Genomic DNA, 26477 nt, shown 5'->3' with positions numbered 1-26477 from the left:
TCTGTGATTCTGTGATTCCATGACTCTATGATTCTGTGATTCTCTGATTCTACAATTCTATGATTCTCTGATTCTACGATTCTCTGATTCTCTAATTCTATGGTTCTATGATTCTATGATTCTCTGATTCTATGATTTTATGACTCTATGATTCTGTGATTCTATGATTCTGTGATTCTCTGATTCTATGACTCTATGATTCTCTGATTCTGTGATTCCATGACTCTATGTTTCTATGATTCCATGATTCTAAGGGCTGAGGGATCCGAAGGCTCCCACTCACCGAGTGCGTCCGGAGCGCGGCGATGGTTTTGGACAAGGCCATTTCCCACAGCTCATCCAGGTAGGCCCTGTTGACCAAGCCCTGCGTGGTGTGCAGGATGTGATCCTCCACCACGAAGAACCTGAGGAGAGGGGACGACATTCCTGCCACATTCCGGCTCCGGAGAGACCCGGAGACATCCCCGGGAACGGAGACGCGGGATCGGCGCATCCGGGAACAGAGGGTTGGAGGCACATTTTGAATATTTCAATCCAGGGAAAAATGATTGAAATGCAGGGAAAATGATTGAAATGCAGGGGAAAATTATTAAAATGCAGGAGAAAATTATTTAAATACAGGGGAAAATTATTTAATGCCAGGAAAAATGGTCTGATTCCAGGGAAAAGGGTTTTATCTGCAGGGGAAAAATGTTCTAATTGCAGGGAAAGGGGTTTTATCTGCAGGGGAAAAATGTTCTAATTGCAGGGAAAAATGTTTTATCTGCAGAGAAAAATGTTTTATCTGCAAGGAAACATGTTTTATCTGCAGGGGAAAACGCTCCAACTGCAGGGAAAATGCTTTAACTGCAGGGAAAAAATGATTTAAATGCAGGAGAAAATGATTTAAATGCAGGGGAAAATGATTAAAATTCAGGAGAAAATTATTTAAATGCAGGGGGAAATTATTTAAATGCCAGGAAAAATGGTCTGATTCCAGGGAAGAGGGTTTTATCTGCAGGGAAAGATGTTCTAATTGCAGGGAAAAATCATTTTATCTGCAGGGAAAAATGTTTTATCTGCAGGGAAAGATGTTTTATCTGCAGGGGAAAATGTTCCAACTGCAGGGAAAATTATTTAAATGCAGAGGAAAATGATTTAAATGCAGGGGAAAATGATTTAAATGCAGGAGAAAATGATTTAAATGCAGAGGAAAATGATTTAAATGCAGGGAAAAATTATTTAAATGCAGGGAAAAATGGTCTAATTGCAGGAAAAAAAAATGCTCTAATTCAGGGAAAAACATTTTATCTGCAGGGAAAAATGTTGCAACTGCAAGGAAAAATGATTTAAATGCAGGGAGAAAATGATTTAAATGCAGGGAAAAAATATCTAAATGAAGGGGAAAATAATTTAAATACAGAGGAAAATTATTTAAATGCCAGGGAAAATGGTCTAATGGCAGGGAAGAGAGTTTTATCTGCAGGGAAAAATGGTCTAATTGCAGGGAAAAACATTTTATCTGCAGGGGAAAATGCTCCAACTGCAGGGAAAATGATTTAACTACAGGGAAAAATGATTTAAATGCAGGGAGAAAATTATTAAAATGCAGGAGAAAATTATTTAAATGCAGGGGGAAATGATTTAAATGCCAGGAAAAATGGTCTGATTGCAGGGAAGAGGGTTTTATCTGCAGGGGAAAATGTTCTAATTGCAGGGAAAATGATTTAAATGCAGGGAAAAATTGATTTAAATGCAGGGGAAAATGATTTAAATGCAAGGAAACATTATTTAAATGCAGGGGAAAATTATTTAAGTGCAGGGGAAAATTATTTAAATGTAGAGAAAAATATTTCAATGCAGGGAAAAATTATTTAAATAAAGGGGAAAATGCTTTATATGCAGGGGAAAATGATTTAAATGCAGGAGAAAATTATTTAAATGCAGGGGGAAATGATTTAAATGCCAGGAAAAATGGTCTGATTGCAGGGAAAAGGGTTTTATCTGCAGGAGAAAATGTTCTAATTGCAGGGAAAAATGTTTTATCTGCAGGGAAAAATGTTTTATCTGCAGGGGAAAATGCTCCAACTGCAGGGAAAATTATTTAAATGCAGAGGAAAATTATTTAAATGCAGGGGGAAAATGATTTAAATGCAGAGGAAAATGATTTAAATGCAGAGGAAAATGATTTAAATGCAGGGGGAAATGATTTAAATGCAGGGAAAAACTGATTTAAATGTAGGGAAAAATTATTTAAATGCAGGGGGAAATTATTTAAATTCAGGGGGAAATGATTTAAATGCAGGAAAAATGGTCTAATTGCAGGGAAAAGGGTTTTATCTGCAGGGGAAAATGCTCCAACTGCAGAGAAAATGCTTTAACTGCAGGGAAAAATGATTTAAATGCAGAGGAAAATTATTTAAATGCAGGAAAAAATGATTTAAATGCAGGGGAAAATTATTTTAATGCAGGGAAAATTGCTCTAATTGTAGGGAAAAGGGTTTTATCTGCAGGGAAAAACGTTTTACCTGCAGGGAAAAACATTTTATCTGCAGGGAAAAACATTTTATCTGCAGGGGAAAATGCTCCAACTGCAGGGAAAATTATTTAAATGCAGAGGAAAACTATTTAAATGCAGGGGAAAATGATTTAAATGTAGGGAAACATTATTTAAATGTGGGGGGAAGTGATTTAAATACAGGGAAAAATTATTTAAACGCCAGGAAAAATGATTTAAATGCAGGGAAAAAGGATTTAAATGCAGGGAAAATTGCTCTAATTGCAGGGAAAAGGGTTTTATCTGCAGGGAAAAACGTTTTATCTGCAGGGGAAAATGCTCCAACTGCAGGGAAAATTATTTAACTGCAGAGGAAAATGATTTAAATGCAGGGAAAAATGAATTAAATGCAGGGGAAAATTATTTAAATGCCAGGAAAAAATGGTCTAATTGCAGGGAAAAGGGTTTTATCTGCAAGGGAAAAGGCTTCAACTGCAGAGAAAATTATTTAAAAGCAGGTAAAAAAATATTTAAATGCAGGGGAAAATGATTTAAATGCAGGGGAAAATTATTTAAATGCAGGGAAAAATATCTAAATGCAGGGAAAAATGATTTAAATGCAGGGGAAAATTATTTAAATGTCGGGAAACATGGTCTAATTGAAGGGAAAAATGTTCCAACTGCAGGGAAAAATGCTTTAACTGCAAGGAAAATGTTTAAATTACGGGGGAAAGGGCTTTATTTCCAGGGAAAAGAGCTTTATTTCCAGAAAAAAAGGGCTTTATTTCCAGGGAAAACGCTTTATCTGCAGGAAGAAATGTTTTCACTGCAGGGAATAATGTTTTAAGGACAGGGGAAAATGCTTTAAATACAGGGAAACTGCTCAAATTGCAGGGAAAAATGTTTCAGGGAGAGGGAAAAATGTTTTAGCTGGTAATGTTTAAATGTTTAATGTATTTAATGCTTTAAATACAAGGAGAGTGTTTTAAGTGCAAGGAAAAGTGTTCTAAATGAAGGGGAAAATGATTTATCTGCAGGGAAAATGCTCCAGTTGAAGGGAAAAAATGCTGGAAATATGGGAAAAGTGGTTTATCTCCAAGGAAAAATGCTCTAACTGCAGGGAAAATGTTTTAATTACTGGGAAAAGGGCTTTATTTACAGGAAAAGGGCTTTATATACAGGGAAAAGAGCTTTATATACAGGGAAAAGGGCTTTATTTATAGGGAAAATGGCTTTATTTACAGGGAAAAGGGCTTTATTTATAGGGAAAAGGGCTTTATTTACAGGGAAAAGGGCTTTATTTATAGGGAAAAGGGCTTTATTTACAGGGAAAGGGCTTTATTTATAGGGAAAAGGGCTTTATTTACAGGGAAAAGGGCTTTATTTACAGGGAAAAGGGCTTTATTTACAGGGAAAAGGGCTTTATTTACAGGGAAAAGGGCTTTATTTACAGGGAAAAGGGCTTTATTTACAGGGAAAAGGGCTTTATTTACAGGGAAAAGGGCTTTATTTACAGGGAAAATGCTTTAACTCCGGGGAAAATGTTTTAGGGGGAGGGAAAAATCCTCTCTCCCATCCAGATATCCCAAACCCTCACAACAATTTAGAGCCAGGGAGTTCAGTTCTGGAATGTGCTGCTCCAAAACCCCATATTTTTAGGGAGGGAGAGTGACAGGGGATGTTTTAAACCCCCCAAACCCCCAAAAATCTCAGGGGTGTTTTCCCAGGGAAATCCAGCCCAGCACTGGATTTGTGATGGTGATACTTAGATATTGAAATTATTAGCACGTGTGGGGATGAAAATATCCAATTATCCCCTGGGTTTGAGGGATTAAAAAGTCTTTGGAAGTCTCCTCTTGGAGCTGGGATGGGTTTGGAAGACTCGTGTGAAATTTGGGAGCGATAATAAAGACCAGGGGGTTGAGAATCACCTCACCATCACAGAATAACTATTAAATATGCAAGGATAATTAAGGCAGAGGGCCTGTTCCCCTCATTAGCAGGGCAAGAAGGTGCAGAGAGTCCACAGAGGGAATTATCCTTGAATTCCCAGAAATTCCCAGAAATCCACTGGCTGCTCCAAGAGCTGGCAGGTCCCTCCACGCTCCCACTGGTGCCATAAAATCCACTCTGCACCACTTCAAAAGCACAAACCACCTTTCATTTCCCTCTGTTGGGCCTGAAGGACCAGCAAAAATTCCAACATTCCTCATCCTCTCCCGTTTTTTTGGGGGGGTATAAAAAGGGAATAAAAAGAACACCTACCCTACAATTTGATTAAAATACTTCCTGTAGCCGTCCAAGGTTTCGTGCTGCAAGGAAGAGAGAGGGGATAAAGATTAAAACTGAGGTGGCCCAAGAGCCACTGGGAATTTTGGGATGCCCCAGGCAGCAGGGATGGAGGTACCATGTTGGAAGGAGGCTGCAGGACCAGCCGGGCTTGTTTTCTCCTCTGCTTCCTGTAGTAGCTCTCGAAGGTTTCTCGGGCGCCCTGGAAAAGAGGAAAGGTTCATTTAGGGAATTTCAAATTATCCCAATTCAGGGCTGAGTTGAAATATCAAATCATTCAACTGGTCAGGTTGGAAAAGCCCTTGGAGATCATCGAGTCCAACTGTCCCCCAAGGCCACCACTGATCCATTGATTGGGTTGGAAAAGCCCTACAAGATCGAGTCCAGCTGTTCCCCCAAAGCCACCACTGACCCCAAGGCCACCACTGGCCCATGTCCCCAAGGGCCACATCCACAGGGATTTTAAATCCCTCCAGATCTTCTGAGGAGGTGGAGGGTGAGCAGCAACTGATGGGGTCGAACCACTACATCCAACATTCCTTCGGATTTGCAATCCCAGAATCCTTTAGGTTGGAAAAGCCCTCTGAGATCAGCCAGTCCAACCATCCCCCCAGCACTGCCAAGGGCACCACTGACCCCTGTCCCCAAGGGCCACATCCACAGGGATTTGAAATCCCTCCAGGGATGGGGACTCCACCACTGCCCTGGGCAGCTGTGCCAGGGCTGGACAACCATTTCCAGGCAGGAATTTTCCCTGATATCCAACATAAACCTCCCCTGGCACAGCTGGAAGCCGTTCCCTCTCCTCCTGTCCCTTGTTCCCTGGGAGCAGAGCCCGACTCCCCTGACTCCAACCTCCTTCCAGGGAATTTTAGGGATCAAGAAGGTCCCCCCTGAGCCTCCTTTTCTCCAGGCTGAGCCCCCCCAGCTCCCTCAGCTGCTCCTGCTGCTCCAGCCCCTTCCCAGCTCCATTCCCTTCCCTGCACACGCTCCAGCCCCTCCATGTCTCTCCTGTCTGAGGGTCCCAGAACCCCAGGGCTGGAGGTGCCCCAGCAGTGCCAGCACAGGGGGACAATCCCTGCCCTGGGCCTGTGCCCACACCATGGCTGGTACAATATAAACTGCATATATTATATATATTTAATACATTATACTGCATTTAATATCATTAAATATCACATTGCTCCAGCATTTTCCTGCAAAATTCAATTCAAACAGCAGAGGACCAAGAGTTTTCCTCAAAACATCAAGTCCCAACCCAACAGTTCAGTCCTGAGAGTATCTGGTGAGTTCTCCTGTATCCAATTCCCAGTGTCACCCTGGAGGTGTGGGATTAGAGGGATACAACCAGCTGCTTTCTGGACCATGACATGGACAAACATCAGATGGATTTAACCAAAGGGGGGGAATGAAACAACCAATTCCAGGGTCAGCAAAAAGAAAGGGGGGACAAAGAACACCAAGAAATTCATAGGAAAAGAGGGAGGCAAAGCCACAAACATCAGGGAATTCCAGGCCAGGTTGGACAGGGCTTGGAGCAACCTGGGCTGGTGGAAGGTGTCCCTGCCCATGGCAGAGGGTGGCACTGGATGGGCTTTAAGATCCCTTCCAAGCCAAACCAGTGTGTGACGTTCCCTTACACGAGGTGCCCAGTTCTGAACACTTGGCCAGTCCTTGGTACGTGGAGATGGGATACTGGGAAGGAATTCCTGGCTGGGAGGGTGGGGAGGCCCTGGAATGAGTTTCCCAGAGAAGCTGTGGCTGCCCCTGGATCCCTGGAAGCATCCAAGGCCAGGTTGGAGCAACCTGGGCTAGTGGGATGTGTCTCTGCCTTCAACCCTTCCAGAGGGTTGAACTAAATGGTCACTAAAGGTCCCTTCCAATCCATGGAGCGACAGGACACAGGGAATGGTCTCCCACTGCCAGAGGGCAGGGATAGATGGGATATTGGGAAGGAATTCCTGGCTGGGAGGGTGGGGAGGCCCTGTCCCAGGTTGGGCAGAGAAGCTGTGGCTGCCCCTGGATCCCTGGAAGTGTCCAAGGCCAGGTTGGAACAACCTGGGCTGGTGGAAGGTGTCCCTGCCCGTGGCAGGGGGTGGGACTGGGATGAGCTTCAAGGTCCCTCCAACCCAAGGAATTCCAGGAGAACGTGGCTTGCGTGGGGTTACAGCAGTTTACGAGACCCATCGATACGTTCAGGAAAAATAAAATTCCTGGCTCATTTTCTCCCAACTCAACTGCAGAGGAGAGCTGGTTATCCCAAAAAGTTGAACCCCCCACGAGTGCCACTCACCCCCCACCCTGGGCCCTGAGCAGCCCTGCTGGGGTGGTTTGTTTTACCCTCCTGGCTCCACGGGAGGATCCCACCCCCAGGCCCCAGAGCCGGGAGCCACCGGAGCGTTCCAGGTGGAAAACCTGGGACGTTTCATCCCCGCCTGTTCCTCCCTCCCCCCCCTCCACGCCCGCGCTGTTTTCCGTCTGAAAGTGGATTCTAAACACTTCAGAGAAGGGACAACGGCTCCCTTTGAACTCTTGGGAGCCGAAGGAGATGGGGAAGAAAAAAAAAAAGAGAGAGAGAGAGAGAAATCTCATTTAGAATTCACAAAACAAACAACAAGCAACAACAAATATCACCTGAGCGAGGCACCAGCTGTCAACCTGCTCCACACCAGGAAATAAATTAATGAAAAGGCAACCTGATGGTAATTTAATGATTCTCCAGCTGTCCTGGCATTATACAACCAGGCTGCCTCAGGATGCCCTCAGCTCCCGGGCTCTTATGAAATGTCTGCAAAGAAGCCTTGAGGAGCCATAGCCTGAGTTGCTCCTTGTCTTCTCTGAGCTGGAGCTCCAGGTTTCAAAGGAATTCAGGCTTGCTGAGGTGCCCAGAGCTCTCCCAACCCGGTTCTGCCCTTCCCAAGGGTGCTCAAATCCAGCCAAAAAAACCTTCTTGCCACCCCTGCACTGCAAAGATAAAGGGTTTTTTTGTCTCTGGATTATAATTTTTATTCCAGGTGGGAGTCAGGGAGGCACAGGATGAGCAGCTCCTGATCCATGCTGGGTACATCCATCCATCCATCCAGGTGTCAACACCCTGGCAAGGGACAAACCTGGACTGGGTGCAAATCCCAGCCTTTCTCCTGGGACCAGGTTAAGAATCTACTTGAACCTGCAACTAACTGTACATTTAAAGGAGGATTTTAGAAATATCTGGGAACCAGCATTTCCCTGTCCTGTGTCTTCTCCTTGCTCTCCAAAGCTGTTTCCCTCAGGAAAGGGAAGGATCACAAGCCAGAAATCAGGGACAGCACAAGGAGGATTATTACAACTTTTATCAAGCCCAGTGATAAAATTTAAGTGACATATGAAGTGATTAAGCCAAGCAATAAATTCAGAGGACCTACAAGAAGGGAGCTCTGACCTCCCTTGGAGCTCCTCTCCCAGGCCTGGGAGCTGGGAATTCTCAGGATGCTGGTGTTGACCATCTCCTTCTCCCAAGACACAAGGGGGTTGTCCCACTCCTGCCCCACCTCTGATGGGACCAAACCAAAGGTAATTATGAAATTCAGCTGTGCCTCACCTCCCAAAACCCACACAAAAAACCCCTGATCATCTCCCCCCTCATCAACTCACCCCCGGCAGCAGCACCGAGAGCTCGGAGGGAAACTGCTCAATAAACCGGAGCTAATTAACTAATTAATTGATTTGTGGTGCAAATTTGAAGCTGAAGGTGAGGGTTTTTTTTTCCCCCCATTCCTTTAATAAATTAACTTTGGAACCATCCAAGAGCACACCAGGTTGAGCCACCAGGGTGACAATGGCTGGGGGCTCCCACTGGACACCACATTGGGTTTTATCCTCCCAGGGGATCTGAGGAGCAATTATTCCCTGTAACTGAACAAGCAGAAGTTGCCACTTCCCCCAATATTTTGTGGTGACCTCCAGGACCTACTGGAAACTTGGAGAACACCTCAGACACCAATCAGACCTTTAAAGAGTAGATTTGGGAGATTTCTGCTAAGACTGCACCAAAGGCAGACAGTTCAGCTGGAATTCTGCCCGTTCACCTCCCCCTCACCAGGGATTCCTTCAGGGAAGAAAGGACAAGAAGTCATCCCACCTCCTTAAAAACTTCTCCATTTCATGGAATCATGGAATGGTTTGGGTGGGAAGGGGCTTTAAAGACCATCCAGTCCCACCCCCTGCCAGGGGCAGGGACACCTTCCACCAGCCCAGGTTGCTCCAACCTGGCTTGGACACTTCCAGGGATCCAGGGGCAGCCACAGCTTCTCTGGGCAGGTTGTGGATGCCCCATCCCTGGAGGTATCCCAGAGGCTGGTGCTGTGTCAGCTCAGGAGGGATTAATAAAAGTTTCCACTTGGAAACAAGCAAACCTCAAAATTGCTCCACTTGGAAATTCTTTTATCACAGAATCATGGAATGGTTTGGGTTGGAAGGGACCTAAAATTATCTTGTCCCACCCTCTGCCATGGGCAGAGACACCTTCCACTAGCCCAGGTTGCTCCAAGCCCTGTCCAACCTGGCCTTTGGACGCTTCCAGGGATCCAGGGGCAGCCATAGCTTCTCTGCCCAACCTGGGCCAGGGCCTCCCCACCCTCCCAGCCAGCAATTCCTTCCCAATATCCCATCTATCCCTGTCCTCTGGCACTGGGAAGCCATTCCCTGTGTCCTGTCCCTCCCTCCCTTGTCCCCAGTCCCTCTCCAGCTCTCCTGGAGCCCCTTCAGGCCCTGCCAGGGGCTCTCAGCTCTCCCTGGAGCCTTCTCTTCTCCAGGGGAACCCCCCCAGTTCTCCCAGCCTGGCTCCATGACCCAAAATCCCCAACCCCACCATTCCCCTCCTTCCCCACTGGGACAAACCCCAGTTCAGGTTTCTATCCTTATTTTCCCGATGGCTTTGAGGCAGATGAAGCATCTTCATCATATTCCCTGAAAATGAAACTCATGTTGGACTGGAGTTTCAGAGGAAAAAGTGTTTTCCACAGCCAGGAGGAGCAGGAGTGAAGAGAAGGAACAGCAAAGACCTTTGACACCACACCCCCAAAAAAATCATAAAATCCTATTCACATTTTAGTTTCCCTAAAATTTATGGCCCAGAGTCCTGCCAATGTGACCAAAACCATCTTCCTCCCAGCGCCCTGTTCCAAGTGTTTTCCTTCTGGAGCCTTTTCTGACTGTCCCAGGAATCAGGGACTCTCTCAGGAGAGGTTCTTTCAACACAAAACTCCTCCTCAGGACATCTCTCTCGACCATATTCCCATATTTCTCGCTCACACTTTCATCTTTTTCTCTTAAATCCATTCCTCCATCGTCTCCTCGGATACTTTCATTGCTCAGGACATTATATTATCCTAAAAATGGAAAATATTTCTTCCTCTTGGTGGCAGTTTGAGCTCAGACCACCCAGTTTCCCCCGTTTGATCTGTTTAAGACCATTCAACTTCCCAGGTCTTCAGACAATCCATTAGTCCTCTGTCTCCTATGTTTGACTACTGTTCTCCTCTGGATAAAACCCCAAAAACCCAACAAACACGGAAACCACACCAAAAAAAGTCTCCAGAACAGGCCATGGGATCCCCCTATTTTAGAAATTACTCCTCTGAATTTATATTTATATTTATTTTTGTATTTTATATTTTAATCCCGTTCTTCTCTCACAGCCCAAGGGGGACAGGACGAGAGGAAACGGCCTCAAGTTGGGCCAAGGGAGATTTTTGGTTGGATATTTGGGGAAAATTCTCCGTGGAAAGGGTTTTCCAGCCCTGGCAGTGGTGGAGTCCCCATTCCTGGAGGGATTTAAAGTGGATGTGGCACTTGGGGACATGATTTAGTGGTGGCCTTGGCAGTGCTGGGCTTGATCTTAAAGGGCTTTTCCAACCAAAATGATCCCATAAAACCAAGGTTGGGGAGAGGAGAAGGAGCTCCTTTTCCCATTCCTCTCCTCAGTTTTAACAGGATTCACCCAATTCTCAATCCTTTAGGATTTCACCCCATTCTCAATCCTTTTTGAGGGAGTTGAAGAATCCAAAGCTCCACTTCCAAACTGCCCCTTTATTGCAATATCCCCAGTGCAGGAAAAACCCTCCAGAGTTTTAAAATGACAGGGCAGAACTTTCCCCCCCCAATTAACTGGGAGTTCACAGAGCTGGCAACGAGGGGAGGGCAATTAAGAGTGTGGATGAACACCAGGGAAGGGAAAACAGGAGAGAATCCCAAGAAAGCAAAACCAGCAGCTGAAAAAAAAAAAAAAAAACAAAAACAAAAAACCAACCTTAAAATGTTTAAGAATTCAAGAGGTGAAAACGAATCGAGCTGGGATTACACAGGGTGAAAAAAAACAGGCTCTGAGTTTTCTCGTGCTCTTGTCCCCAGAAATGATGAAAGTGCCTCGTGAAATGGGACTTTTGGGATCCAGAGCGTGTCAATAACAATATTTTGGACGACTGAAGTCCTGCAGAAACGCTTCCATATCATGATTTGCTCCCTGGGTGCCACACAGCAACCCTTAATCCACCATTCCCACGGGATGTTCCTGGCTGAGCCACCCTTTGGACTTGCAACATCATCAGAACATTCCCTCAAAACTTAGTGAGTCCTCTGAGTTCTGACATTAAAATATCCTTGCCATAACAGGAAGGAGGGGGATGTGCTATGATGATATATTTTGAGCAGATCCTCCCTTGAAAAACCCAAGTTGGGCTCAGTTTATTGTAGGTTTTTTGACACCAGGCACGGAATAGGCAGAAATAGCCCAAATTTACTTGAACAGCCCAATTTTACAGCCCCTGGAGAAGGTTTTTGTACCCCCTGATCCACAGAGCACCTCAGTCACACCTCTGAGACTGATTTAAGCAAAGAGTGATGAATTTGGCTTTAATTTCTTCTCCAGGAGAGTCTTAAACCCACTGCCCACCTGGATTTATTAATTTATCAGCACTACATGGAATCATGGAATGGTTTGGCTTGGAAGGGACCTTAAAGACCATCCAGTCCCACCCCCTGCCATGGGCAGGGACACCTTCCCCTAGCCCAGGTTGCTCCAAGCCCTGTCCAACCTGGCCTTGGACAACAGTTAAAGCTTTTAATGGATTCCCATAATAAGTAGAAGGAACAGCAGGAGGAATTTTGGGACCTTCACCAACAACCTTGAGGAGCAACGCCAAGGTCTCATCCACTTTGCAGATGCCCCCAAATCAGGGGAAAAGTCAACAGGGATAACATCTGGAGAGGTCCTGGCAGGCTGAGGAACAACCACCATGAACATGAGGAACTCCAAGAAGGACAAACACCAAATATCCCACCTGGAAAGCCCTGAGCTCCTCACAGCGACTGGGGAACCACAGCTTTGGGAGCCCCCTCTGTGGGTAAGGATGGGAAGTTTTGGTAGTTTTCCACAACTAGAACAGTCAGGCAGCAGAAAGAGCCCCCAGAGGTGTGTTGGAATCTCCATCCTTGGAAGATTTCAAGAAATAACTGGATAAAGCCCTGAGAAAGCTGCTCTGGTCTCACAGCTCCAGGCAGGAGGTTGGACTTGAGATCTCCTGAGGTCCCTTCCCACCCTGTCCCTATCCCACCTCCCAGCCTTGGGAGAACACTCTTTACAAACAGCCCACACAAGAGATTTTGGAAGCCTCTGTGCATTTTACACACCATTTATCTCCCAGCCTGGGCTCCAAACATCCTGGTCACCAACCATGTCCCACGAGTCACGTTCCGGGAGAAGGAAAAGTCAGACCTGGGGCCAGATGTCCCATTTTAGGGGGGGGTTTAGTCACAGTTCAGCCAATCCCAGTCTCATTCCAACAAGGAACAGTTTATTCCTTCCCCCCTCCTTGTCAGGAGCAGAGCCCTGGGCTGTGTCACCCTCACCTGGCTCAACCAGCCCCTCTTTCAGTGTTTCATTTTCATTTGCCTCCGAGTGCCAAACAACACTTGGCATCGTGTCAATGCCCAGAAAGTCGCTCCATCCGACCTGGATCCCACCTCTGCTCCCCTCTCATAACCCCAGAGTTCCATGGACGTGCCCCAAACTGGCCCCACGGGTCCAACTCCTCAAGAAACAGCAGTTTGGATGGGCCAGACCTCATCCGAAGCAGCACAGGAGCTTTAAAATCCTCCAAACCACCGTTTTTTACCCTGAAATCAGTTGAAACAGGCAGGGTTTCTTATGAGGTGACAGTCACAGATTATGCTGAGCTGGAAGGGCCACGTGAGGATCAGCAAGTCCAACTCCTGGCCCTGCACAGGAGACCCTGAGAATCCCACCCCGTGAATCCCACCCTGTGCCTGGGGGCATTTGTCCAAACACTCCTTGAGCTCAGACAGGTTTTCCAGCGCTTAAACAAACCACCAGGAGCTCGTGCAGCCACGGAAAAACTGCCAAGAAAACAAATTCAACATGCCCTGAAGATCTCTGGAGATAAGAGAACACCAGTAGCCACTAATGAGGCACAAAGAAGTCCGACTCTCTTGAGCAGATGCTTAACTTGAAACACGTAAATATTCCCAAATAATATCCCATGGATACACACGCAGGTGCTCGGGGATCAAAAAGGAGGCTCCTGCTCCGTGGAACTGTTTGTTGACTGTAAACACCCCCCTCGATACCGAAAACAAAGAGATAAAGGGAAGCAGAGAAGTGCGTGGGGGGAAGAGAGAGGGAAGAGCCCCTTTGGAGCTGAGTCTCTCCCTCAGTCTCTCCCTCGGAGCTCTGCAACCTCTGGAACAGCCCTCTGATCACCACAGAATCCTGGAATATCCCGAGTTGGAAGGGACCCACAAGGATCAGCCAGTCCCACCCTCAGCCCTGCACAGGCCCAGCCCCAAGAGTCCCACCCTGTGCCCCAGAGGATCAGCCAAACGTGTCCTGCACGGCTCCAGGAGCACATGTAAGAGGAGGACAATCCCAATCCTGCCTTGTCCTGCCCAGGAATGTCTCCACCATCCTGGCTAAGCTGATTTTCTGACCTGTTTTGCTGGTCAGTACCTCACTCCCCTTCTACAAATAAAAGGACCATGAACACGAGTGGAGGTGTCTCCTTCCACCCAGCTCAGCCCAGCCAGGATTTCACAGATCCCAGAACATCCTGAGCTGGAAGAGACCCCCAAGGCCCATCCAGCCCAACCCTCAGCCCCGCACAGGCCCAGCCCCAAGAGTCCCCCCCTGTGCCCCAGAGGATCAGCCAAACCCTCCTGGAGCTCTGGCAGCCTTGGGGCTGTGCCCACTGCCCTGGGGAGCCTGGGCAGTGCCAACCACCCTCTGGGGGAAGAACCTTTGCCTGAGATCCAACCTGAGCCTGCCCTGGCACAGCTCCAGCCCTTCCCTGGGCGCTGTCCCTGGTCCCCCCAGAGCAGAGCTCAGTCTCTGCCCCTCCTCTGCCCCTCCTGAGGATGTTGAAGACCCCAATGAGGTCTCCCCTCAGTCTCCTCTGCTCCAGCTGAACACACCAAGTGCCCTCAGTGTCCTCACAGAGCTTCAAACCAAGGCCCTTCCCCACCTTCACTGCCCTCCTTTGGACACTCCAGCAGCTCCATATCTCCCACTGTGTCCCCCCAAACCGCCCCAATGTTGCAGGAGAGGCCTCCCCAGGGCAGAGCAGAGCGGGACAATCCCCTCCCTGATGCCCCCCAGGACAGGTTGGCCCTCCTGGCTGCCAGGGCACTGCTGGCTCAGGGCCAACTGGACCTCCAGGGCCCTTTCCCAGCACTGCTTTCCAGCCTCTCATTCCCAGTCTGTGCCCACATCCAGGGTTGCCCCATCCCAGCTGCGGAATCCGACACTTCCCCTCCACCCAGCCCTGACTCCAACCTGTGCCCTGGATGAAATGCAACCCATTCCTTCTTTAAGCATTAAATCCCAAGGTTCAAAGTGAACTTCCCGTGGTTTCAGGGCTTGTATCCAACCCCAGGGCACTGGTAGGACCCTCCTGACTTAATGGCCTTGGACTCAAGCACCTGAAAATAAATTAATGGAGACCTAGTGAAGAGGAAGAAGGCCAAGGAGCACAACCAGAGGTGATCCCAAAGGAAAAGAGCACTCCAGAGGTCAGGAGAGAGTCAACTGAAGTTGTCCAGAGAGGCTGTGAACTCTCCATCCCTGGAAGTGTCCAAGGCCAGGTTGGACAGGGCTTGGAGCAACCTGGGCTGGTGGAAGGTGTCCCTGCCCATGGCAGGGGTGGGACTGGATGGGCTGGAAGGTCCTTCCAACCCAAACCATCCTGTGACTATAAAACAAACTCTAACCAAGAGCTACCCGGGGCCATGAGAGCAGAAAGGCCACCCAGAAGGTTCCACTGGAGCTCCAGGGGGAAGGTTCACATGGACATCCATACACCACAAAATTGATTTTTAAACTCAGTTTTAAAACTGGTCTCTACAGGGGGAAGGTTCACATGGACATCCACACAGAAAATTGATTTTAAATTTGGGTTTAAAACTGGTCTCTACAGACTGAAGGTTCACATGGACATCCACACAGAAAACTGATTTTAAATTTGGTTTTAAAATTGGTCTCTACAGAGTGAAGGTTCACATGGACATCCATACACCAGAAAACTGATTTTAAACTTGGTTTTAAAACTGGTCTCTACAGGGGGAAGGTTCACATGGACATGAACACACCACAAAATTGATTTTAAACTCAGTTTTAAAACTGGTCTCTACAAGGTGAAGGTTCACATGGACATCCAAACAGAAAATTGATTTTAAATTTGGGTTTAAAACTGGTCTCTACAGGGGGAAGGTTCACATGGACATCCACACAGAAAACTGATTTTAAATTTGGGTTTAAAACTGGTCTCTACAGGAGGAAGGTTCACATGGACATCCACACACCACAAAATTGATTTTTAAACTCAGTTTTAAAACTGGTCTCTACAGAGTGAGGGTTCACATGGACATCCACACAGAAAATTGATTTTAAACTCGGTTTTAAAACTGGTCTCTACAAGGTGAAGGTTCACATGGACATCCACACAGAAAATTGATTTTAAATTTGGGTTTAAAACTGGTCTCTACAAGGTGAAGGTTCACATGGACATCCATACACCAGGATACTGATTTTAAACTCGGTTTTAAAACTGGTCTCTACACGGTGAAGGTTCACATGGACATGAACACACCACAAAATTGATTTTAAACTCGGTTTTAAAACTGGTCTCTACAGAGTGAAGGTTCACATGGACATCCATACACCACAAAATTGATTTTAAATTTGGGTTTAAAACTGGTCTCCACGAGGTGAAGGTTCACATGGACATCCACACAGAAAATTGATTTTAAATTTGGTTTTAAAACTGGTCTCTACAGGGGGAAGGTTCACATGGACATCCATGCACCACAAAATTGATTTTAAACTCAGTTTTAAAATTGGTCTCTACAAGGTGAAGGTTCACATGGACATCCATACACCAGAAAACTGATTTTAAATTTGGTTTTAAAACTGGTCTCTACAGGGGGAAGGTTCACATGGACATCCACACAGAAAACTGATTTTAAATTTGGGTTTAAAACTGGTCTCTACAGGAGGAAGGTTCACATGGACATCCACACACCAGAAAATTGATTTTAAACTTGGTTTTAAAACTGGTCTCTACAGGGGGAAGGTTCACATGGACATCCAGACACCACAAAATTGATTTTAAACTCGGGTTTAAAACTGGTCTCTACAGGGGGAAGGTTCACATGGACATCCATACACCACAAAATTGATTTTAAATTTGGGTTTAAAACTGGTCTCTACAGGGGGAAGGTTCACATGGACATCCATGCACCACAAAATTGATTTTAAACTCGGTTTTAAAACTGGTCTCTACAGGGGGAAGGTTCACATGGACATCCATACACCAGAAAACTGATTTTAAATTTGGGTTTAAAACTGGTCTCTACAGAGTGAAGGTTCACATGGACATCCATACACCAGGATACTGATTTTAAATTTGGTTTTAAATTTTAAATTTGGTTTTAAAACTGGTCTCTACAGAGTGAAGGTACACATGGACATCCATACACCACAAAATTGATTTTAAATTTGGGTTTAAAACTGATCTCTACAGGGTGAAGGTTCACATGGACATCCAGACACCACAAAATTGATTTTAAACTTGGTTTTAAAACTGGTCTCTACAGGGTGAAGGTTCACATGGACATCCAAACAGAAAATTGATTTTAAATTTGGGTTTAAAACTGGTCTCTACAGGGGGAAGGTTCACATGGACATCCAAACAGAAAATTGATTTTAAACTCAGGTTTAAAACTGATCTCTACAGGGTGAAGGTTCACATGGACATCCATACACCACAAAATTGATTTTAAACTCGGGTTTAAAACTGGTCTCTACAGAGTGAAGGTTCACAAGGCTTTTCTTTGGGCACAAGAGCCGCTGCCCGTCCTGGAGTCCCGCGGTAACTCCTGGTACAGCTTCCCACCGCTCAGCCTGGCCAGGAATTAGTTAACTAAGAGCAAAATAGGTAAGATTTTCCCCCTCGCCCCCCTTCCTCCAAGGTAGACACCCAACACCTCCTCTCTCAAAGGAGCAGGGCTCCTTCCTCCCAGAAAATCAGGCCATTACCCCCGTGCCAGCGCCGGGGCCGGCGGCGCAGCATTGTTCCCCAGGCCTGGCCATAGGAAGCAATATCTATTTTCCATTTAGAGCAGGGTAAAAGCCTTTAATTTCACCCTCCTGGCTGCAGCTGGAGTTCCCTTTTAACTGCTCGGGCCACAGGAGTGAAGACAGTTTTATATGGAAGAAAACGCTGAAAAGGCCACTTTAATATGCTTGGCCTGTGAAAAGGGGAGAGCTTTTCCTACGGCACGGTAATGAGGGGCAGCGGGATATTACACTTCACCATATGGCTAATTTGCACAGCAGGTCAACTGCTCTATTTGCTTTTTAGGGACAGGCCTGTAGATTAAGCTGCAGTAAAACAAAACGCTCTCAAAACAACAAAAAAAAACACAACCCAAAAAAACAAATAAAAGCACGAGCAGGAGATGCCCTCTAATGTCGGAGCCCGGCAGCACAAGCTAAAAATAGGAAAGCTGGGAGAGGAGAGGGGTGAGGATGAGGTAAAACGTGGTGTTTTGGGGTGATTTGGGTTCACAGGTCACAGGGAGCAGCTCTTGGGCATCGCCAGCCGTGTTTGCTCTCTGCAACTCCCTGACAGGAGGAGGGAGCTGGAGGGGGTCGGGCTCTGCTCCCAGGGAACCAGCAGTAGGACAAGAGGGCACAGCCTCCAGCTGTGCCAGGGGAGGTTCAGGTTGGCCACTGGGAAGAAATTCTTCCCAGAGAGAGGGATCAGACACTGGAAGGGGCTGCCCGGGGAGGTGGTGGAGTCACTTCCCTGGAGGTGTTTAGGAAGACACCGGACGTGGCATCAGTGCCATGGGCTGGGTGACAAGGTGGGGTTGGGTCCCAGGTTGGACTGGATGATCTCAGAGGTCATGTCCAACCTGGCTGATTCTGGGATTCTGGGATTCTGGGGCTCTGTGTTTGCGTTGGCGCGTCCTCGGAGCCGCGGCCCTGGAGTGACCCGCGCCGGCGCTTCCCGTTCCCAACAAATCTGCCGGGCAAAGATTAGGGAGCAGCGTTTGAAGAGGGTAAACAGGCTGATTAACGAGCCTGGCTTTTGTAACACCCCATTCCCTCCCTCCCTCCCACCCTCCCGAGTGTTAATTTATAAATACCTTCACAAAGGGCCTTTCTGAGCCGGCCTGGCTGGGCCGGGCCTTGCTGGGTCCCCATTCCAGCCCATAAAGCTTTAATTGGCCATTGCTTTGCACAACCTCTGACCCAGGAGGACAAACGTGGGGCCACATCAGCCAGAGGAGGAGTTTCCATCCCAAAAGAGCCCGGGAGCTTGTAGGGATGTAACGGGCTGGGATGGATCCGAGGGATGAGGAGGCTGGGGATGAGCATCACCTTGGTCCAGATGGACCAAAAGTTGGTTGAGGGGGGGATTCTGCCCCTCTGGCCCTGTCTCAGCTGAGACCCCCCTGCAGAGATGCCTCAAGCCCTGGGAACAACAGCACAAGGACGTGGAGCTGCTGCAGAGAGTCCAGAGGAGGCCCCGGAGCTGCTGCCAGGGCTGGAGCCCCTCTGCTCTGGAGCCAGGCTGGGAGAGCTGGGGGGGTTCCCCTGGAGAAGAGAAGGCTCCAGGGAGAGCTGAGAGCCCCTGGCAGGGCCTAAAGGGGCTCCAGGAGAGCTGGAGAGGGACTGGGGACAAGGCATGGAGGGACAGGACACAGGGAATGGCTTCAAATTGGAAAAGGGGAGATTTAAATAGGATATTGGGAAGGAATTGCTGGGTGTGAGGGTGTTGAGGCCCTGGCCCAGGTTGGGCAGAGAAGCTGTGGCTGCCTCTGGATCCCTGGAAGTGTCCAAGGCCAGTTTGGAGCAACCTGGGCTAGTGGAAGGTGTCCCTGCCCATGGCAGGGGGTGGAACTAAATGATCACTAAAGGTCCCTCCCAACCCAAACCATTCCACAGTTCTTCCCCCATCAGTCCCTTTTACAGATGCTCCAGTTTTCCCAATGGGAGGAAACCACATTTTGGTGAGAAATGGGGAATTTTTCCAGCTTGTGTGATACAGAGGGGAGCCAAATGCTCTCTTCTCATTTAAATCTTAGGAATTCAGGAACAGAGATCCAGGTCCTGGTATTCACCAGCCCCCCATTCCCTGCTCCCAGGTAGAAAAAAAATCCAGCATTTCCCCCTTTTCTCCAAGGAAGCACCACAAAAGCAGCTGCAGGGAGGTGGGGACCAGAAAGGCAAACAACTCTTTTTGCTTTGGACATGATCAGGGTTTCTCATGTTCTCACAGCCCAAAGCCACCAGCGAAGAGACAGAAAACTGTCTTTGGCAACATAATGGAAAATCAAAGAATTGAGGATTCCAAGGAAAAAAAAAAAAAAAAAAAAAGAAAGCCTGGAGGAAATAGAATTCCCAGGTTGGAATTGCCTCTTGAGCCTGGTGGAAGGGTTGGGTGGCTCATACCTCTAGTTCTTCTCCCCAGATTCCACACCAGACATCTCTGGAGCCAGCTCTGCTCTCAGGGTTCCAACCAGGCTCCAGAAGGTGGAATTGAGAGCTGCATCACTATTTAAGCTGTCACTGAAAAGAAATAAATCCTTGAAACGGAAGGATGGAGCAACCTGGGCCAGTGGAAGGTGTCCCTGCCCGTGGCTGGACATGGAATTAGAAGGCCTTTGAGGTCCCTTCCAACTCAAACCATTCCATAATTCTATGACGATGAAAACAATGCTAATCCTTGAAACAGAAGGGAAAAAAAGGCATGAAAATGAGAATAAAGTGTCCTTCAACTGCTCAGTCCAGGAAAGACCCTCTTTTCTGAACGCCACGAGTTCTTTCACCTCATTCACATTTACCTGCATTGGGACAACAGGGAAAAAAAACAGCAATTCCCAGGACAAAAAAAAATCCCTACCTGCTGTTCTACAAAGCAGTCAGAAGTATTTTAACCACATTTAACTTTTTTTAAAAATAAGGAAATTAAATGTTTCTCAAAGCCTTGGCAAGACCAAAGGCAGGAGGTGCTCACACAGTCACAGAGTGGTGCCCAAGATCCATCAGGAGACACCCCATGTCCCGCCCGGATGGGGCTCCAGCAGGTGTTGAGGAGAATGAAATAAAACTGGAATTGAACCAGCAGGAACAACCAGCTTTCCTGACACATGTGTGGGAATGTTCCAGGGCAGCAGAGCCTGGGCCCCAACCCCAGGCAGCACTACTGAGGGTGTTCCTGAACAGTGACACAACAATCCAGCTTTTCCAGAGGAGTTTCTCAGCCTCCAGCAAATGAGGGAGTGAAGACGCCCTGAGCCACAGGCCAGGTCTGGTTATTTGATGGATTTTTTTCCATAAATTTCCCCAGCAGCTTCCCGTGCCCGTGGAAATTGGAGGTGTCTGTAGGAGCTGTGTCAACGTTTCAGAGAAAACAGAGCTTTGGGATCACAACAACCTGTGAGTCTTGAAAAGTGATGGAATTGTATCCGACTGTGTCCTGGGCTGATCCCACGGCATGGGAGCAGGGCAGGAGGGGATTCTGCCCCTCTACCCCTGTCTCAGCTGAGACCCCCCTGCAGAGCTGCTCCAGCCCTGGGAACAACAGCACAAGGACGTGGAGCTGCTGGAGAGAGTCCAGAGGAGGCCCCGGAGCTGCTGCCAGGGCTGGAGCCCCTCTGCTCTGGAGCCAGGCTGGGAGAGCTGGGGGGGTTCCCCTGGACAAGAGAAGGCTCCAGGGAGAGCTGAGAGCCCCTGGCAGGGCCTGAAGGGGCTCCAGGAGAGCTGGAGAGGGACTGGGGACAAGGCCTGGAGGGACAGCACACAGGGAATGGCTTCCCACTGCCAGAGGGCAGGGATAGATGGGATATTGGGAAGGAATTGCTGTCTGGGAGGGTGGGCAGGCCCTGTCCCAGGTTGGGCAGAGAAGCTGTGGCTGCCCCTGGATCCCTGGAAGTGTCCAAGCCAGTTTGGAGCAACCTGGGCTAGTGGAAGGCGTCCTTGCCCATGGCAGGGGGTGGGACTGGAAGGCCTTTGAGGTCCCTTCCCACCCAAACCGTTCCATGATTCCATGATGATGAAAACAATGCTTATAATTTATATTCTCCCTTAGAAAATTCCAGCTTGTGTGACAAAGTTGGGAAGTGTCTCGTGGTTCAGAGGAATCAAAAGCCACCAAAAAACTGCAAACGAGCCCCAGATCTGGGGGCTGTCAGAGCAGCACAGCCACTCATAGAATCGTAGAATCACAGAATGAGCCTCCCCCAGGCCCTGGATAACCATGGAAAACTCAGGCTCAGGTGCTCTTATCTTCAAAGCACTCAATGGGATGGAAGGAGACCATGGAAATCATCTCCTACAGACTCCAGGATGAAGGAAGGATCAGCAGCTTGGCTCTATCTGTGCAGCAGACACCCCCCTCCCACCAATAAAGCTGATTTTGCAGCCTTTGGAGGGGCTGCCAGGCTGCAAAAGGCAGCTCTGGAAGGAATTCCACTCATCCAGACCCTCAGTCCTTCCCAAACACAAGGAGAGGAGGAGGATGAAGAAGTGATGCTCCATCTTCCAGCCCTGCAGGAAGTCCATGGACAAAGAGAGGGGGGGCAAACATGCACAGAACAGATGGATGCTGCCCCTTCCAAGGAATTTCTGAAGTGAAATCTGCCTTCCAAGGAATTTCTGAAGTGAAATCACACGCCTGGTTTCGGAACTTGCCTTCACAACCCATCTCCCTTTTCCAGGAGCATCCTGGGTTTCGGGGAGCTCTGCAAGGGGAAAAGGGAGAGCAGTCACCTCTTCCAAGTTTATCTCCCTGCTAAGAATTTAACCTCTGCAAAAATCTAGGATGAGTTTCCAGGAGAAAGGGCATTTTTAAGTGTATGTTGATCCCTGAAAGCAGAACAGACAGTGACCATGGAGAGGATGAGGAGGTGAAGACCTGCCTCTCTTCCCAGGCTGGATCAAAGCTCCCAAATTAGAAATGTGAGATTTCAAATTCAGCAACAGAGGCAGTGACCCTCTGGTGTCCTGGGACAGGGCAGTTTGTTGGGAAAGAAGCAGGAGAGAAACTCTGCAGGGAGATGTAAAACTCTTGGGCCACCAAAACCCTGCTGATGGGGAGATGGAAATGCTCCTCATCCTTAGGGATGCAAGGACACCCTGCAACAGGAGACTCCCAGATTCACTGTCCCCTTTCACACCAATTCCAGCCTCTTATGGAATCCCAGAGTCACTGAGGTTGGAAAAACCTTCTGAGGCCATCAAGTCCAACCATTCCCCCAGCACTGCCAAGGCCACCACTGACCCATGTCCCCAAGTGCCACATCCACAGGGATTTTAAATCCCTCCAGGTGTGGGGACTCCACCACCTGTTCCAATGACTGACAACCCTTTCCATGACGAAATTTTCCCAATATCCAATTTAAACCTCCCCTGGCACAACTTGAGGCCGTTCCCTCTCCTCCTGTCCCTTGTTCCCTGGGAGGAGAGACGGACACTGCTCACCATGGGCTCGCCCAGGTCTCTCCCCACCCGGGCTGGGCTCCTGCTCAGAGCAGGCAAAGGCATCTCAGCTGCAAGCCAAGTGTCTGCCTGGAGGTGTAAATCTCCACGAGCCAAATACAGGGAATTTTAGTGAAACACAGGGATTTTCAGGCCTGAAGGAAGTTCCCCTCAACGTGACGGACAAGCAGCCACAGCAAACCTTCCGAGTAACCCAAGACGCGAATTCCACTTCCATCCCATTTCAGAGGTTTAAATGGTGACCAGAAATGTGTTTTCTTTTCTCTTTAACATCAGGAGGAATAATTTAGTGCCTTTGCTACTGCTCAGTCATCGGGTTGGAGCTGCTGGGCTCATTTAACGAGCGGAGGGAGCGCGAGCGTTCAGCCTCTGCTCCCCAAGTACCACTTGTTTTGTTGCTCTGCTTAGCTTTGTTCCTTAAATTAGACCGAGCTCAAACTGCTGCCCGGGTCCAGCATGTGATTTAACATCCCATCATCCCAGTCAGGGAGTGCTGGTTTGCTGCACAAACACCGAGCTCACGGCCGAGCTTTCGGATCTATCGGATCGATCCGCGCCGTCAAAGGAGATATTTTCATCCAGGAGGAACAGAAAGGCTCAAATACCTCACAGCGTTCCCCTCGGGGTGGGGGGGGGGGGTTTTGTATCTTAAAACTTTTCCTTTCTAATGGCTGGAAAGCAGAAGGGGCTGCAGAGCTGGCGCTGCCGCGGCTGATGAATGAAGTGAAGCGCCGAGCGCGCCGAGCTGGAAAAGGCGAGAAGGACATTAAACTTCTCCGGGAATGACAGCTGGAGCTTTCCCAGCTCCTCGGAGCTAATGCTGCTCCAAAGGACTGGAAAGAACACGCACAAATCCTCTCCCATGATTAACGGGCCGGAGTTTATCTCGGAGTGGGAGCGGCGCAAGAGAAGATCCAAGGCCCGTCTGTCCCCCCGGGGCGGGTGACACCGATAAGGAGCCAAATGTAAACTGGTTTTCCGTAATTTTTCATGGCTTTGATTTTGTTTTCAGATGACAAAACCCATCAAATAACAGCGTGTGTTTCTAAAAGCCGTGGCAGTGACCAGGACCATCCACAGATCCGGCCCTTCCACTGCTCTTCTCGGTGCCTGATGGAGCAATTCCTGTCACTGCTCCAAGATCTTCTCCTGCCACAGAAGGGGTTTTGTGCATTACCCTCATTTCTGCTTTTAACTTCCCAGCCACCTGCACACACATCCTGAGCACCTGATCCACCTGCTCACACAGTGATCAAGCCAATCTTCTCCCAGATATCCCCATGGACATGAGCTGGTCCATGTTGGAGCACAAACCAGCCTAAGGGAAGGGCAATGAGCTTCTGGGCTCTTTGGGGAAAATTCAACCTTTCAGATGGTGCGATGAAAGCAAAGCTTGTTCCCACAGTTACCCAAGCTCAGTTAGTCCCTTGCATCCCAGAAGCCAAGAGATTCCCAAAGAAAGGGATACTGATTTTAGAATAAAGATCCTAAAAAGGTTTATAGCACCTTCCTACACCTAAAGGGGCCCCAAGAGGACGTGGAGCTGCTGGAAAGAGTCCAGAGGAGGTCCCAGAGATGCTGCCAGGGCTGGAGCCCCTCTGCTCTGGAGCCAGGCTGGGAGAGCTGGGGGGGTTCCCCTGGACAAGAGAAGGCTCCAGGGAGAGCTGAGAGCCCCTGGCAGGGCCTAAAGGGGCTCCAGAAGAGCTGGAGAGGGACTGGGGACAAGGCCTGGAGGGACAGCACACAGGGAATGGCTTCCCAGTGCCAGAGGGCAGGGATAGATGGGATATTGGGAAGGAATTGCTGGCTGGGAGGGTGGGGAGGCCCTGGAAAGAATTTCCCAGAGAAGCTGTGGTTGCTCCTGGATCCCTGGAAGTGCCCAAGGCCAGGTTGGACAGGGCTTGGAACCACCTGGTCTAGTGGAAGGTGTTCCTGCCCATAGTGAGGGTGGAATGGGATGGTCTTGAAGGTTCCTTCCAGCCCAAACCATTCCATGACTTTAAGTTTAAACATTCCCTCAGCACTTCCCACCCTTCCCATCTCCCGTAAAACCGGAGTCAGGGATCACACACAAACACTTATCTCAGCTTCACCAGCCCTGGCTCTGAAAGGGGAATAATTAGCTTTGTACCCCCCCAGATAAAATCTGCAGGTGAACATTTTCTAGGGGAAACCATGGAAGAATTCACAATAACTCAAAGCAACACGGGGCTCGTGTCAGGGAGCTCCTCTCCAGCACTGGCATCCCTCAAATCCACCTCCACCCGGCCGCGCAGGATCCAAGGTGCACATGGGAAACATCCTTCCAAGCCTCGCTGAGAGCCCCTATTTTAATCCTTAAGAGCAGAAACCCCTCCCACAGAGCCAAACCCTCGGGCTTGGAGCTCCCAGCCCCACACCACTGCCAGGCTCCGAGCCGGAGGACCCGCACCGGGAAACGCTCCGAGGAAATCACGGCACGCTCAAACAATGGGATATTTGTCAAAGTACAGCCTGATCACCAGCAATCATCTGTTTTCCATAACCACGTTTGACCTAAACTGAGTTGACTGAACAAGTAGCCTGTGTTTCTCATTCTGGAAAACACGGCTCCCTCCCCGGCCTCCCCCTCCCCTCCTCCGGTCGGACTTTTTGGGAAGTCACGGAGCGATGATGTGGGCAGATACTCCCTCGTCCTCCACAGCATCCACAATCCGAATTCCAGGTCGGATTTCTGGCCATTTCCCCCCCGTTCCAGGTGAAGGTTAAGCACCCGGGGATGCTCCTTTCCGCTCCTCTTGCTCCCAATCCACCCTCTCCACACAACCAACACTTCCCGGCGTAAAACTGCTTTCCACCCACGTGCCTTTTTTTTTGTTGTTGTTGTTGGGTTTTTTTTCATAATATATTTAGGATTCATTAAAACTTTATCATGAATGAGCTGCCAGAGAAACAAATATATCCAGGACAAGCCCACAGGGTCTTCCATGCGAGGCCACTGTGCGTAAAACCTCGGGGAGGACACAAGGAGGAGGAGGAGGAGGAGGAGGAGGAGGAGGAGGAGGAGGAGGAGGGAGCTCGTTCTCCAGGCTGGAGGAAGGAAGGAAGCTCTGGAATTCGGTCACAAGCTTCGTGAGGAAGGACACAACCCCCCCCCAGTTAATCAGCTCTTGTCAGGGCTCCCATCAATTAGGAGGGGGGGAAATAACCTCAATTCAAGAAGGCAGGAGGAGTCCTTGAGGAAGATGAAGGATGAGGTCCGGAGGGAGGGAAAGGAGCCGAAGGATAGGACACGAAATGTAGGGAGAAGACCCCGATTTGCCCCAAATCTCCCCCATTTCTCACAGCCTGCTTAGTGTTGGGTGGTTTAAGCCACGTGGGTCCTCCCAGACAGCCCAAAATCACCAACAGACAGGGCTTTGCATTAATTGCAGACACACAGGGGAGGAAACGATCCCGAAATGGGGATATTTCTGCAGATTATTCGAGTTCAAACTCTTTGTTCTCCCCCTCCCTGAATCCGAGGGCAGGCACAGGACGGAGCAGACAAGGACCAATCCCACACACCCCGTTCCAGCCCAAATGCAGCTCGTTCCTCCAACTCTGCTGGAAAATGTTTGGTTTGGAAAACTACATTTGCATATTTGTTATTTTGTTCTGCCCTGGCAGAACGTG

General features: G+C 48.6%; 1 protein-coding gene across 5 annotated transcripts in view; it reads right to left on the bottom strand.

Moving 5' to 3' along the window:
- Nucleotides 1–26477, bottom strand: part of EXOC6B (exocyst complex component 6B) — a 338997-nt gene that overhangs the window by 133992 nt on the left and 178528 nt on the right. For all 5 annotated transcript variants that reach the window (XM_064653623.1, XM_064653619.1, XM_064653620.1 and 2 more), the window contains 3 exons: nucleotides 4884–4967; nucleotides 4742–4788; nucleotides 284–404 (listed from right to left, as the gene is read on the bottom strand). In XM_064653623.1, coding sequence (XP_064509693.1) covers nucleotides 284–404; nucleotides 4742–4788; nucleotides 4884–4967 — 252 coding nt within the window. The remainder of the gene's footprint in view (nucleotides 1–283; nucleotides 405–4741; nucleotides 4789–4883; nucleotides 4968–26477) is intronic.

The sequence above is a fragment of the Pseudopipra pipra genome, chromosome 4, assembly GCF_036250125.1.
Source record: "Pseudopipra pipra isolate bDixPip1 chromosome 4, bDixPip1.hap1, whole genome shotgun sequence".
In the NCBI taxonomy this organism is placed as follows: domain Eukaryota; kingdom Metazoa; phylum Chordata; class Aves; order Passeriformes; family Pipridae; genus Pseudopipra; species Pseudopipra pipra.
This window is presented reverse-complemented; position numbering and strand designations above follow the sequence as displayed.